The 16,096-nt window shown below is 39.4% G+C and overlaps 1 protein-coding gene across 3 annotated transcripts in view; it reads right to left on the reverse strand.

Moving 5' to 3' along the window:
- The window catches only part of LOC148039759 (uncharacterized), a 61,003-nt gene extending 50,564 nt beyond the window's left edge, over positions 1-10,439 (reverse strand). For 2 of the 3 annotated variants that reach the window (XM_087693667.1, XM_087693662.1), the window contains exons 1-3: positions 10,019-10,438; positions 9,185-9,558; positions 3,718-3,878 (exon numbers count right to left, since the gene is read on the reverse strand). In XM_087693667.1, coding sequence (XP_087549793.1) covers positions 3,719-3,878; positions 9,185-9,558; positions 10,019-10,369 — 885 coding nt within the window. In that variant the 5' untranslated portion in view covers positions 10,370-10,438 and the 3' untranslated portion in view covers position 3,718. Of the gene's footprint in view, positions 1-3,086; positions 3,426-3,717; positions 3,879-9,184; positions 9,559-10,018 lie in introns of those variants that run through there. The other variant, XM_087693673.1, reaches the window with a different exon arrangement.
- Positions 10,440-16,096: the final 5,657 nt, after the last annotated feature.

Consider the following 16,096-nt stretch of genomic DNA (forward strand, 5'->3'; position numbering starts at 1 on the left):
TTTCATTATTGTCTCCATGGCTTTGCTTCAGCTCATCCCATTCTTGTTGTACATCGGCTTCAAAGGATGAAGGAAAAAATTTCTTATTAAACATTTCCTTATACTCTTTCTAAGACTTGGATTCCTTTCCCTCTTGAATAAGTTGGAGCCACCAACTTAAAGCAGCATCCTTCAAATGTATTTTAACTATCCTAATTTTTTATTTTTCTGTATAATGCTCACCACTAAAAGTAGCATCAAATTGTTTAATAAAAGACAACTTTATAAGAATCTCCCTTACCATAGAAAATGACAAACTTAAAGCTCTCCTCTCCACGCTTAAAGTTACTTTTAGCAACGTTTTTCTTCGCTAAAAGCATCTTTGGAGATTTAGCTATCATGGAAATAGTCAGTTCTTTGACTTTCTCTTCCCTTCGCCGTGGAGGGATTCTTGAGACAAGAGGAGGCAACTTGTGTATGATGAGACTCTGAAGTCACCACTTGGATGGATTCTCGAATGATAGGTAACATGTTATCTTTCATAGACTTAGTTGTATTAATAATATTGATATCTTTTATGCTAAGATAGGCCTTCGCAGCCGTAATATCATCTGTCTCAAGACCCTCTCGGCAAGTAAATCTTCAAAGACCTTCACTTCAGCCCATGCTTTAGCCCTTCTCTCCATCAAAGCTTGAATTTCTGGATTGCCTTGCAACTCCTTGTATCTTTGTATCTTCTCGCAATCAGAGAAGCATACAAATATAGAGTACCAGAAGCCTTCCAATTATTCATCAAAATTCGTCTCTTCACCTCCTAACATAATGAGAAAGTTGGGCCCAAAGATCTTGTCATCCAAAAAAGTTCTTACAAATAAATAGTCATTGCTCTAATACCAATGTAAGCATGGGGAAAAACATGAGAATGACAATATTTTGAACTTAATCGACTTGATCAATTATTACCATGAAAATTAAAAGAGAGAGAGAAAAGAGTTAACACCGTGTTGAAAGGGAAACCGGCCCCTCCCCCTTTATAAGAATTTGTTAAAACAAAACCATAGACACCAAGTGTCTAAACCACATACAAAATATCAATTTGCTGCAATTCTCAAAATTAGGGTAAAACCTTGATTTCTACAAACTCGAGCAACAAGCTGATTTTCTTCTTTAGTGCTTGGATTAGATCAAACTAAGTAGAATGTGCTTCTTGGATAAGAGAGAGATTTTGCATGAGAGCTTATTCCAAATGAAGAGAGAAACCTCCAATATATAGCTATGGGGCTTGGGTGCTCAAAAATGGAAAGTAAAGGCTACAAATGGCAAGTGTAGGTACACTTGTCTCTTAAAAATGACACATGTCCTCTTCTAGATCCCACATGTCACTTTTCTAAAGAAAGAAGCTTCCAAACCTTCTACTCTAAAAATCTCTCGAATGGTTAAAAATTTGAGATAGTTGTTGAAGACAAAATTATTCGTTGTGAAATTCCAAAGCCTTCGATACAACAAAATTTCCATTTGAGCAACTTTCAAAAATAGTAACCTCCTAAATTTTAGGAATTGCCAAATTTAGCTTTTGGAAAGCATCATTTGTATAGATTCTCCGATTCATGGTTTGTTTCTTCGATCATGAGCTTCTGGTTTCACTCTAGTCAGTGTGACCATTTGAGTATAAAAGTCTTAGTCATCTGAGCTTTTTGGTCAATCTAACCGCCCGATTGATCTTTTAATTTTAGTTAGGCATCTCATCAACGATGACCCATGTGTAATTATAGAGCATTTTGGCCATTCACCACCCTTAAATAGAAAGATAAACATTTAATCATATTTCAAACACTTAAATAATATAAATCGCCTTTCAAAGCACATAAGCATCAAATTAATTTAGAATCATTAAGTCAATATATCTTAGTAACAATTGATATACAAAAGGTTTGTTACATCAAGATGTGTGCCCTTCCCACAATGTGGACATTTAAGCTTTTTCTCTCTCAATCTATATCGAAGCCCAACAAAGTCTTTGAGTGCATAACCTACTTCTTCTTCTTCTTCTTCTTCTTCTTCTTCTTCTTGTTCTTCTTGTTTCTCCCTCCCAAACTTGCAATAAAAGCTGGAGCAGAGCTAGATCCATTAGCTTCAATCTTCTTGAGTCGCTCTTCATGCTTCGAAAACAAGCAAGGCTAACTCCTTCCAAAAAATGGTGTCCCAAACTCTAAAAGTGAGTAAGCTAATATAGAAGACATCAAACTTCAAAGAGGCGAGATGAGTAATGAAAATCATTGCCATATCTTCAAATGGCATCGTCCTGCCAAGGGATGTAAGCCCATTCCATAGCTCCTTCATCTTGATGATGTGATCCTTCATGAAAAAAGAATTATCAATAGAAAGAATATCGAGCTTCTTCTCTGTGGTAATACAGTGGGCAAAGGTCTTCATTTGGTGGAGAGAAGATAGCTTTGTCCAAACCTCCGCTACGGTTTGAAGTCTACACACGTGTACAAGGACAAAATCCACACATGCGCAAGGACAAAATCCTACGAACTCATAAAGAGAGAAGATTGGGCTGTAAAGTTGAGCCAATTCCAAAAAGCACCTTGGTGCATAGTACAATCAATGCACGGATCCTTCTTTGGATGGAATATTGGGGTGATAATAAATGACCACAAGTCAAAGATATAAAGTATACACTTCACTTTACACGACCAAAGGCCGTAGTTTATGCCATCAAGGAGATCTTCTTTGGGCAAATGAGACCGCTCCAATCTTCTAAGCCTATCAAAGCGCAAAGCATAGCACAATCTTAAGCCATTCTAATGCTTTCCTTTGTAATTGTCAGCATCTCCTGTATATAATGCACGAAGTCAACCACAAACTGCATTTTTACTCCCTTGAGCTCAATGGTGATTGGTGGTTTCATCTCATAACCATACATCAACATAAACGACCTATATCCAATAGTCAAATACCTAAAGGAACTCAATTTGCAGAAGATAACACTCCCAATCAAATTGTTTACATAAGATGTATGCATGCAACATATGAGCTAAATCCAATAGTCGAATACCTAATAGTTTATAAAAGAGCTCAATCTACAGAAGATAACACTCCCAATCAAATTGTTTATGTATGATATATGCATGCAACATATTTTCCATGGTCTAATTTGTTCCCTCAGTCTATCTGTAAGTCTAAGGATCCTCTGAGGATAACATGGATGATTGGATTTTCAACCTCTAGAAAACATTTTCCAAAAATGGCCAATGAACTTGGCATCACATCCATTGACTAATTCTTCGAGCAAATCATAAAGTTTATAGAGATGCTCAACAAAGAGACTAGCAAACTCATGTCGGTTAATGGTCGTCTTCACCCAAATGAATCAAACCATCTCGTCAATCAATCGACAAGAACTTAGATTGCATCATGGCCTCGATTTGTACAATGTATCCCTACAATAAAATCCATCGAGACACTACTCGAGAATCTTGCCATCCCTCCACTCTCCAAACAAAGCGATATGCATTTCATTACACAAGCACATGGATTCTGCATGTTTATATGTATGCTATTCCACACAACTCAACTCCTCATGAATTAAAATTAGATGCATGCACACACCTTTGCCAGATGTTTCAATCAAAATGTGCAACTCAAATCTCATAAAGCTTCCTTTTACAGCACACTTGGCTAGTCATATGCCAACAAGCAAAAATGAAGACACTGCATACCATCCAATTTTACCTTATTTCTTCAGAAATGAGCGTAGCTTCTGCACCCACAAGAGATACTCAGATTGATATTTGGAAGATAAATGATCCATAACAAGCTTTGCTAGCCTCACATCAAAGCCCCTTGTCTTCAGTATGTCATGAAAAGCATGCTGCATGTTCTCATTCAGGTCTCTGTTTTTTTAAGAGAAGAAAACCAAAGAGTTGATTTAGAATTTAGCTTTTATTGTGTCCTCCAAGAACTTTTTCTAGAACGATGAAAGCAGAATTATCTGATTTGGTGAACTACAAGCAGCTATTGTGCTTTGAGAGTATTCATATTAGGCATCTCATATCTACGTGTTTCTGGTTTGAGAGATCTCATATCTTCACTAAATTTTGAGTATTCACTGGGTATAAGCATCTGTGTACAGCTGATTGTGTGTCTCATTCATATGCAATACCTTCTTATTGACAAAAGTCAATTCACTGTCTTCCAACTTTATCATTCAAGGCACCCACTTTGTTTGAAAGGAGCAGAAATGCAATGGCATGTGGATAATTAACTTCAATAGTAGACAATCTATTTGAACATTTTGAGCATCAACTATATTAAAACACCTCTGTACAGCTGATTGTGTGTCTCATTTATATAAGAAGGTAACAGCTGATTGTGTGTTTCATTATACAACAAGGAAACAGCTGATTGTGTCTCATTAATATGTAATACCTTATTACTGAAAATTTTCATTGCACTGTCCCTATGACTATACCATTCAAAGGCACCCCTATTTTGTTTGAAAGGAGCAGGAATGCAAGAAAGCATAGATAGTTAGCCGTATTTGTAGCCAGTCTGTTTGAGCTGATGCCTGTAGCTCAAGGCCATTGTAAGGTTGAATTTGCAGTAAAGTGCTCAGTAGGTGGCAGCAATTGATTCCCAAGCCTATGAATCAACAAAACTTCATCAACCTTTCCATACTAGTTAATCTTCTTAAGCCTATGCAGTCCACCAGCCACATACCAACTGAAAGAAGCAAGAACAGCAATCTGTTCATTACACATAGTAAAGTTAGAGACGTCATGCAAAAGAGCAGCACCCACTGGTGCAGTCCTCTAAAACCAGACATGAGGCAAGCACAGCAGCTAAAGTCTGAACAAGTGGAGTAGGGGCATCAGTAGCCACCAGCACACCATCATCCAAGTAACAAATGCCATGTAATGAGCCAAGAGAAGTGGGCTAAAAACCTGGCCAAAAGCAATTAGCCTAAAGACCCAAAGTATTTGCCAAGAACCCACAAAGCCTAGACACTCAAATGTTCCTCAACATTCGAATGAAATCTTACTAGACTTTTCCGATGCCAAAAAGATGACTTCGCCTTGTCAATTTTTTTATCAATAAAGTCCCCGAGTTAGAGGAACATCTTTAGAAGGACTTTTACCAATTGAGCACTGAATGCAGTTTTAGATGAACATATTTAGGACTTTTACAAATTGGTCTCTTCCGCCTCTTTGGGTCTCTCATCGTCTGTAGAATTGTGCAAGTAGGTCTCATACCAAAGGATGCTTTGTACAAAGATGCTCTGTGCACAAACCCCATGATGGAAGTGCAAGCAGCACAAACGACACAAAACCCAACATGCTTGGAGGTAGTATCACTTCACCAAGAGCTCATATTCTCCCAAGCCTAATGACTTCTTCCAATTTGACAATCTCCCAACTTCAAGGGGAGGTCACCAACATGGGGTGACGTATGGCGTGAAGGTTGGGGCAAATCACAATTGGAGCAGTTGATGGTCCCAAATTCAACAAATGAAGAATTCACAAGGAGTCACTCACAAAAGGGGGATCGAACGCAGGAAATACTTTACTAGGAGCTTGACATGACTAATTCCCATGGAGACAAAGTCCAAACTTTCTATCACTAGTGATCCCCTTCTAGAGGGCATCAATATAGGTGCCTTGTTGATACGGGTAGTTCATACTAGGCCAAACATCTGTGTTGTGGCACTTTTGTTTTCTTTTATGAAGACACCTTTGCGCCTTTTAAGCTATCTACAAGGGACTAGATCCTACAAGATCATATATGGAGAGGGACCCACTCTAGTAGGATGGAGTGACTCGAATTGGGCTAGAGATATTGACAAGTTTTGCCTTGTTCCTTGGATGGGAAGCTATCCCATGGACCTCCATGTAAACAATCAAATCATCCACAAAGGATAACCAAGACACAAAGCTAGCCCTCACACTAATGGTAAAGTTGGGGTCATAGTCTAATCAATGTAAGCCACTCTGAAAGAAGAACTAATCGATACACTCATATCAAGCCCTGGGCTTGTTTCAGGTCATAAAGTGCCTTTCGCAAATAGTAGGCACAGTCCTCCTTTCCAAGCATACATAAGCTTGGAGATTAATCTTTATATACCTTCTCTTGTAAGACATCATGCAAGAAGGTGGACTTCATATTTCTTGAGACACTGATGGGCCCATGTAGATTAGCTAAGCTATAGGCCAAGTAGGGTAGTTCACGTAGTGTTACCTATGTCCTTATACCATGGATTTTAGAAGATTGAAAAGCTACTACCATGGATTGAGAGGCTCTAACACAAGATGTTTTGAGCTATGCTGTGCAAGAGGAGCTTGAGTCCGTTGAGCATAATGGGACTTGGGAGTTGGTAGGTGACAAGTGTAAAGTGGGTCTACAAGGCCAAATACTTGGCTGATGGCACCTTGGACTAGCACAAGGCTAGGCTTGTTGCCAAGGGATTTGCACAACAGTGGGCAGGATTGGATTATTTAGAGACCTTTGCTTTGATGGTCTACGTGTCTACTATTCGAGCTATCTTGGCTTTTGCAGCCCATTGTCATTGGCTTGTTTACCAAATAAGCTATCTAAACCGCCAAGGAATAACAATGAGCTGATGCTGCTACGAAGGACTCAAGAGACCAAGGGGTTGTGAAGATATGCTAGGGTTTGCGTATAGAAAACACAAAATGTCTAACCAAGACTAAAACACAATAACTCAAACAATAATGCAATAAACACAAAACTCAAAACACAAGCTCAAAATGCAAAAACACAAATACAAACAGAGAGAGAAGAGAACTTTGAAAGTGGATGCATCAATATTGTAGATTAATTTCCTTCATTACATCGATCTCTGCTCTAGCGATGTGCATCCTCTTCTGAAGAAGGAATTAATCTCCTGTAAGCTCTCATCCAAGTCGCTATCTGCTCATCCAACTGAGAAGGATCTAGATCTCCATATCTATCTGACTAACCCTCTAAGATCGTCGTCATAGAATGAGTGCTCTGGAATTTGACCCTGAGAGTGGGATCCTCCGGCTCTCCCAAGAGAAGTAGTTGAATAGGTGAGTGGTCCGATAGGGTCATGCTAGGTATAATGCCTACCGTTAGGCCGCCCCTATTGCAAGTCCAATCGTCCACATAAAATCAATCAATCTTGGAGAAAGTCATGGCTCCCACTACCCTCTCTTTCCAAGAGAGCTCGAGTGAGCCTATGGACCTACCAAAATCTATTGTGAATCATGGGTATTGGCCTTTGATCTAAAATAGTAACTCCTCCCAAGCAACCTGCTCTCCTCCTCTAATAGTTTCCGTGTATCTTCATGTCCTTGTCATGAAGAGCCTCCACCATATTAGAGTCACCCCCCACTATCCAATGATCCACTTGTGGAAGGGACTAACTAAGGGTAGTCCAAAACTATTTCCTATCTCATTGGCCATTCAAGGCATAATTGACCAACAAACCAATAAGTTACTCCTCCACTCTCACTGAGATCTACATAGCTCTCCCTTGAATCACAATACCCCAATCCTATACAAACTAGGTCCACCGCTTCCCAACACATATGCAAACTCCAACCTATATATATCCTCTCTACTGAGAGGTTGTGCTCCTACAACATGAGAAAATCAATTGCTCCTACTAATGCTATGCAAATCCTGCGCCTCACGGGGCTTTGGCCCTACATGAAGTGTCATCCTTCGAAGCCTCATACGTTCAATGAGAGTATGGCTCCACCACCCACACCTGTCGTTGTTATCTCCTAGACTCTAGTATATAACCTCTCATGTGTCCTCTATGCTATCTCTACTATAGGGTGGAATGGGGAAAAGTCCTCAGAGTACATGTCCAAGTCCTCTACCTCTTGCCCGCTCCCCTATGTCTCCTCACCCTCCTCACCCTACTGGGTGTCAAGTAACTAAGACGGATCAGCTCTAGGATTGCAACTTGTTGGCAAGGTAGAACTCTAGGAGATGATGGTGCATCTGCAACCTGCTACATCTGGTGAGTCGTTGTCGGTATCACTACCTTTGTGGGTTGCGTCGCATCTATCTGTGGTGGTATTGTAATCTAGGAATCTCTAGCTCCTAGATGACCGAGGGAGTGATTGTGGAAGCCATAGCAGGTAGGGGTTGCACCGTATGGGCTGGTGGTCTAAGGTCCCTCACCACTCTCCACCGTCCCTCTACATGTCTTGCCTCTAGGCTGCTTCTGGCTCTATCCCTCGTGTGTGTGCTCTTGTTGTCACTGGTGCTATCTCCTCTATCTAGCACATACTTGATCCTTCTTCTTGGTCATTGAACTGCAAAGAAGTGGGTTTCCCACACATTCATGTATCCAAAAGGCCTTTGAGATATGGATCCACTTGTTAAAGCTCTACTAGGTGAAGACATATGCGCATTGGGTCACCTTGGAGATGAAGTAAAGACAACTTTTTGTCTCTGATTCTTCCACCATTAAGGATCACATCAATAAGATGGAGGAGATTCACTATGAGTTGGCATCCCCTAGCAAGACCACTTCGTCAAAGCAAATGGATGTAACTTTATTGTTACATCTTCCCTCGGCCAAGTATGGCATATTCTATCCAATCTTCCCACCTCTTGTGTACAGAACACCATCACTTGGGAGAGATTGGTCCGTGTGATCTTGGAGAAAGAAGACCAAGACAAGGAATCGGTCCCACAATGTCAATTACTTGTGCTGTTGTGGCTTATTCATCTAGGAAAGGACAGAAAAATAAGAAGAAAGGAAAGAAAGTCAAGTAAAAGGTTTCATTGTACTCTTTGAGTCTAACAAAGAGGTTGAAGAAAATGACAACATGAACCTTATTTCCAAAGGCACTCTCTCACTCAAAGTGCTCCTACACATTTGATACCTTCTTAAAAAATGTCTTGAACAAAGGCTAAGGGCTTACAGAATTGCCAAGTCATATAAACCTCTCAAATTGTCATATAGAATGCCTTGTAACCTACACCCTAAATAGTCAATGTAAATTGGTCAAAAAAATCTGAAAGGTCAGAATTGCTCCTTTTTGTTCTGGAGTTACTTTGTGACCTATGCATGTATATTCTATCTAGGCTGATCACCACAGGTAAAAAAACTTGTGCACAGCAGATTAAGAGATGTCCGCTTTGCTCTATCAATTACTAACATTTTGCATAACCCACACACCATGTTTCACAAAATACTTACTCAAAAGCAGGGCCATAATAGGGAAAGCTTCCCCCATTTGTAGCAGATTTGTCAACATAGGCAACTTCTTGGATGACGATTTTATCATTGACGTAAAAACCCATGAGCTGCAGATAAGGAGCAGTTGTGCTCAACCCATCATTTTGATCATCTACGCCTTTTATTTGTTTGGATATGCGAACATTCAAACTCAATGACTCCGTGATCTCGATCTCATCTTGGGGCTCCTCAAGCTGAGACTCATCTGGTTCCTCTATCACCAGCACACACTGGACAGTAATTTCTTCATTACCTATTCGCCGGCGAAGAACAACATTACTGCAACCCTCTTCAGAAATGAATTCAAAAGGCTTGTATGTGCCTTCCAAGTCAATCTGTTAGAAACCACATGAAATGTGAATCTTGATGTGTGATTGACACTAGTGCAAGGATGATATAACATGTCTGTATGTGAGCAATACAGATGAGCACACACACATGCGCACATGCATGCACACAAGTCCTGAACATGTATGGCATTCTAAATTATTGTGGAATACAGGCATGAGATAAATTTATTGTGCATTTGCAGATTGTGTAAGTAAAGCATACACACACACATGCATGGACATGCACACGAACACATGCACACACAAGGTGCATTTGCAAATTGCGCAGAAAAGGAATAATCAAATAAGCGGCCTTAAGAAAACGAATGGTCTGAAAAAGATCATCAGAACATTTATGTGGGATGCATAATTCAGTCAAGAGGAAAAATTATTATGCATTTGCAGATTTCCCGAAATGGGAAGATCGGCAGAAAGCCAAACAAATGGTCGGAAAGGAATTACTTACGTAGAACTTCTGAATGAGTTTGGATGCTGCCTTGAGGTCTTGCTTAAGCAACGAGAGAAGCAAAGTGTCAGGGTCAACGGATGGATCTAGGGTTTGGTCCAGCGGGGGCATTCTGAACTGGGACTTGAAATCGGGCTGCCTGAGCCGTGCCGGCGGCCTGGGGGCATTTCTGGGAGCCAGGGCAGCGTCTTTCTTCCTCTGGACGAGGGCTGTGGAGATGGAGCGGGATGGCGGCCATGGCGACTGTTCCGGCGCCGATGAGAGGAGCTTCTGCTTCCATGACCTGGTCAGAAAACGAGCCATGGTCGTACGTCTCTGCAAGGATCGAAAGGGCTTATAGGGTTTATACATTTTTGAATTTTTGAATTAGGGAAGACCTTGGTGATTTGATTTGGTCCACTCCAATGCTTCCATCTCAGCCAAACTCGTTAAGACACACACGGATTAGTCTTTTTAAGTCCCCATTTCATGGATTTTTTACACATGTAGAGTATTATTTGGTTGGTTGTAATGTAAAATTTATTTGTTTGGTTTTTTACACATATATAGCATCATTTGGTGGGGCCGGTTTGCAACTACAATCGTATTCTAAATGTCTGAAATACAATCTATCGCCTTCAAGAGAAAATTATGCCCCCACAAAAAAACATGTGAATACAAGTTTTTCAATTTTACTAACAACAAGGTGGTTTGCAATCTCTATTGGGAAATTAAAATGCCCACCTAAGATCCAACCTACACATCAGACATGACACAAGCTATATTCACAAAGCATAACGAGACTATACATTAGACTCACCTCCTAGCAATATACCAAATGGGGGCTCACCCTCGAGCTTAGAGGACTAGCAACACTCCAAGTCATGGCCACATCCCAAGGACTAGCATCCTAGACCACCAATCTATCCGGTGTACGAACACATCACCCTACAAGCCAAGAGTCCAAGAGTGGTGATCACACAATGATATGCACAATAGGGCCTTGAGTCTTATAAATAGAACTCGTTCGCCCTAACCTTGAAGTATCCTTCATGCATTCGCACTAAATCACTTCATAAACATTGTGACCAATGCTACTAGCACCAGTCTGGATGTCCAAGGATGTAACAGTTCCCCCCTTATGAATGATTGTTGTCCTCAACAACATTATCATGAAGGAAGAGAGGAAAACAACTCTTTGATAAATGTATCCACTCCCAAGTAGCCTTGACTCCATATGCCTTCTCCATTTGGCCAAATATTCGAGATAAGTGGTCCGATGGGATCATTTAGTCTTATGGTCAAAAACCAATTCAAATTCAAATGTGGAATATATCAAGCATTGTCCTCGAGCTATGAGACTTCCTCAATCAAAACTATCAATTCACCTTGTCTCGGTCATTCTTTTAAATGACTCGCATGGAGCACAATATGAACTCGAAACTCTAAAGGTAAACCAAGCTCATATAATGTGCTACTATCTTCTTGGTAATCTAAAAAGGACCACAAAACCTCGAAGAAGATAGCTTATAACACTTGCTAGTACTCATTAAATCAAAGTCCTTAGGTAGTTTAAGGTAAATTTATATACCTTCTTAAAGATCTCAAGGAGTAGGATGATGGTTAGCGTAAAATGTGTCACGATCCTATGCTATTTTAATACTTTCTCTTACAAATCATCAATATCTCCTACATATCATGTAGAAAGTTGACCACTGATTGTATTTTTACCCCTTTGAGCCTAACAACAATTGGTGGTTTCGGCTCATAATCATACATAAGCACGAACAGGTTATAGCTCTAGTAGCCAAATGCTTAGCATTATTATAAGCAAACTCAATCTAAGGAAGAAGATGCTCTCAATCAAATTGTCTATGGGAGACATATATGTGCAGCATATCCTCCATGGTTTGATTGTCCTCTCAGTCTATAAATTGATCTCTAGATTCTTCGAGGAGGGATGGCATGGACAATTGAGTTTTCACATTTTTGAAAACCATTTGCTAAAGATGGCTAGTGAATTTAGGGTCTCGATCACTAATTGTTTCATGGGTCATGCCATAAAGTCTATAAAGATGGCTAGTGAATTTAAGGTCTCAGTCACTAATTGTTTCATGGGTTGAGCCATAAAGTCTATAAAGATGCTCAACAAAAGAGATCAAATAATCCGTGCCTTTTCACAGTCGTTTTTTTGGGAATGAATGGATCCATTGTTATTAATCACTTGATCATGACCCAATTTGCTTCGTGACCTCAATTCATGCGAGATAATCCTAACTACAAGATCCATAGAGATCCTATCTCCACTTCTTATCAAGAATTTGTAAATAATATAACAACCAATGTCTTCATGTGTGACCAATAAAACTAGTGACTAACCAAGGCTAAAGTCCAATGTGTGGTGGATTATCCCACACCTAGCGTGTCATGATGCTCATACAAATTTTTTTGGGGGGTATCTTGATCATCAAGTGCACATACTTTGCCTTGTTTAAAAAGTAGTCCATTGTGAATGGAATACAACTATGCCATCTTTCTCTTGATAGCTAGCTTTCGGGCATCTGAACTACCAAAGCTTCCTAGGGTACTAGATCCATCTTGGACTAATTGCAAGATCTCGCCAAAGTAATGATCGTTTTGGGAATGCCCTTTAAGGGAAAGTTAGGAATCAATTGAAATCTCAGAGAAGGATAAGGCATTAACTTCTAGCATCTAGCTAAGGGCATTGGCAACCATATTAGTTGTGTGCTTTCAGTAATGAATATCAAAGTTAGATTATTGCATGAGTTGTGTCCATGTTACCTCATGGACATGGATATTTGGCTAATCTCGTAGAAGTATTTCAACAAATGGTGGTCAATCCAAATAATGAACCAACCACTATATAAATAATGGTACCAAATTTTAAGTGCACAAATGGCCACCAACAATTATTTCTTTTGGAGTGGTGTAATGTGTTTAGGTGTCTATAAGGATAAGACTCTCAAATGCAACTAGTCAACCATCCTAACAAAGGACAACACCCCTAGCATAATCACTCACATCTATATATGGACCTCAAAAGGTTTATCCAAATCAATAGTCAGCAACATTGATGCAATAGTAACCAACCACTTCAATGTTTGAAAACATTGATCAAGTTTGCTAATCCAAACAATTAGTAGACTAATGTGCATTTTCTTGCTTCGGATATCCTTAAGCAAATGTGTTAAGGGTTCAACAATATGAGCATAGTCAATGAAATTTTGAAAGACTCCATTAAAATCCAAAAAAGATTTTACTTGCCTCATAGTCCTTTGAATAGGCCAATCAAGCACTACTTGGACCTATTCAGAATCAAGTTTGGAATTAATAATGATGTCATCAATCGAGATGACATGTTCAAGACATAAAAGCTACATACATAAAACTTTACACTTGGATAGTTTTGCAAAAAATAGAGATATAAGATGATATGCAAGTGATCCCTATGCTCCTTTGCTCATGACTTACTATAAATGAGTATGTCCTGGAAAAAAATGTCCATCCACTTTCCAAGATAGAGACAAAATAAACAATTCATCATCTATTGAAAAGTTGTAAGAGCATCATTTAATCCAAAAGGTAGGATAAAAAATCAATAATGTCCATACCATATTCAAAACACACCTTTTGGGACAACCCTTATAGTCTACCCTTGGCTAGGTAATTGTGAAGTTGCCTAGCTATCGCATTTTTCTCTTTTGGGCTAAACCAATATTCATGTAGAATGGGTTTCAAATATTTATTATTTACATTTGAATTAGTATCAACATTATTATTTTTTAAATATTGATCTACATTGTAGCATAGATGATTGAAATTTTTCAATAAAATGAACATAAGTAAGGACATCTTAATCACAAAAACATCTACTAAATTTTGAACATAACATTAACATCAAGTTTAATGCTATTGTTAATACTAAATGCTCGTGTACAAACTACTTATTGATACCATTTTGATCACAGGACTTAAGCTACCAATGTCAATTTGCTATAGCCTCGAAGTGGTAGCTTCCTAGTCCCCAGTTGTTAATACAACAGAAAACACTTGCCTAAGGCATCTCCTCACCACAAGTCTTGAGCATGAGTATTAGACAAGAAGTGTATCTTGTTGTACCCACCACATGCAACACATGCACCCCTTGTAGGCCTCTCCTTCCAGCATTGTCCCATACCACTCTAAACAAGATAAAAGCATATCTCTAATGCATGAACCCACACATTGCCATGAGCAAAAGTGGTTTTTTGCACATCATTGCATCATGCCAAGTAGTAGATTGATGCTTTAATACCAATGAAGCACCCACCTAGGATTCAATATGTATGTGACACATGCTATAAGCTATATCCAAAACATAAAGGAATTGAACATCAAACTTACCTCCTGGCCATAGAGTCAAACTAGCTCACCCTTGAGCCTGGGGTATGCAAGAGTCTTATCAAATTACAAATCATCAGTGGGAAAATGGAGAGATAGGCATTGTGTATGAGAACACCTTGGCAAGAGCTCAAGGTGTTCAGGGTGATCTAAATTGTTAGTTTGCCCCACCCTCCCAAGAGGTGAGTCGCGCTAAAATTTTTATCTCAGGTTGAATAATTTTTATTAGTAGGATTGCTAGGTTGCTTTACAACCCACATCTCGCAATTTGAAATCTTAGAATTATTCCTTATCTTTTGCTCTATCCAAACTCTCTCTCTCTCTCTCTCTCTCTCTCTCTCTCTCTCTCTCTCTCTCTCTCTCTCCATGTGAATCTTCCATCTATCACATTTTTCCTTTTCTTTATTTCTTTGCTTTCTCCTCTTTTTCTCGTCATGTCTTGCAATTGCAATGGTGGGAGGTTGGATAGAACTCTTATTAGTTCAAGATCATCATCTCAGACAAGCTACATCTCACATAATCGATGCATTGTCTCTCTCTTTGATCCATCTGCTCTCCATCATTCCCACGAAGCAAGAATGATAGATCAAAGACAAGATGTAGTGAGCTCACCGTCTAAACTTCGTAGTATAGCCTGCAGACTTGTCAATGACTCCATGATTCAAGCAATGCACCTTCTAACACATCATTACTCCATTGCCTCCATGCCAATCTATGCAAGCTCCATTGATAAAAGAAGAAGAAGAAGAAGACAAGTATGGAGTGGAGGTTTTTCCCATGTTCCCTGACTCACACACACACATTCTCACTCTCTCTGTCGATCCTTCTCATGTGTGCACATGCACACACACACACACACACACACACTCTCTCTCTCTCTCTCTCTCTCTCTCTCTCTCTCTCTCTCTCTCTCTCTCTCTCTCTCTCTCTCTCTATGAATAAGTGTTAGGATGAGATCATCAACATATGTCTTTATACACCCACTTGCAGATTTGGGGAGAAGAGATGAACCTAGTTTACTAAGTTGGATGCAATTAAAAAATCATAATTCATCATGCTTAAGGATCTATTTATCAAATGCTCGGCAAAGGCAAATTATGGTGATAACCTCACCATTTGCCTAGTGAACATTGAGCAGAAGAAGGATGCATTGAGTGCATCTCCAAAGTAAGAAGCCTCTTTAAATGCATACTAATTGCTAAAAGACCCACAATGATCCACAGCCAAGGTTGTGACCAAAGCATTCATCAACAGAATCCATGATGAAAATATTTATGAAACTATGGCAACTCACATCTCAATTTCTCTAGCATCAATAATTTACTTGATGAAGCAATTAGCATTCATGATCTATACTAAGAGAGAAGTAGAGATAAGAGGTAATTGTCAATATCCTAGACTAAGCCATGGTAAAGGTGAAGTGAATGACACATGTGATCTTATGGCTGTTGTGAAAAAACAACAATAAGAGATCTTAAAAATGGTAGAGAACTTGGAGTTGTCCTAACCTTACCATCTATACATGTAGTGCATTCATTGTGGTGGAGACCACCTCCCTTCAGAGTACTCAAAGCCGGTATGCACATACACTAATTGTGAACACTTTGGGTTTGAAGTTCCTTATCATAGAGCTTCGTGAAGACTTCCAATTCCTAATCCTACCTTCGACTATTCCCAATATAAGCGAGGTTTCGAGTT

The sequence above is a fragment of the Lygodium microphyllum genome, chromosome 2 (genome assembly GCF_053477565.2).
Source record: "Lygodium microphyllum isolate KBCC chromosome 2, Lygodium_microphyllum_v1.1.10, whole genome shotgun sequence".
Taxonomy (NCBI): domain Eukaryota; kingdom Viridiplantae; phylum Streptophyta; class Polypodiopsida; order Schizaeales; family Lygodiaceae; genus Lygodium; species Lygodium microphyllum.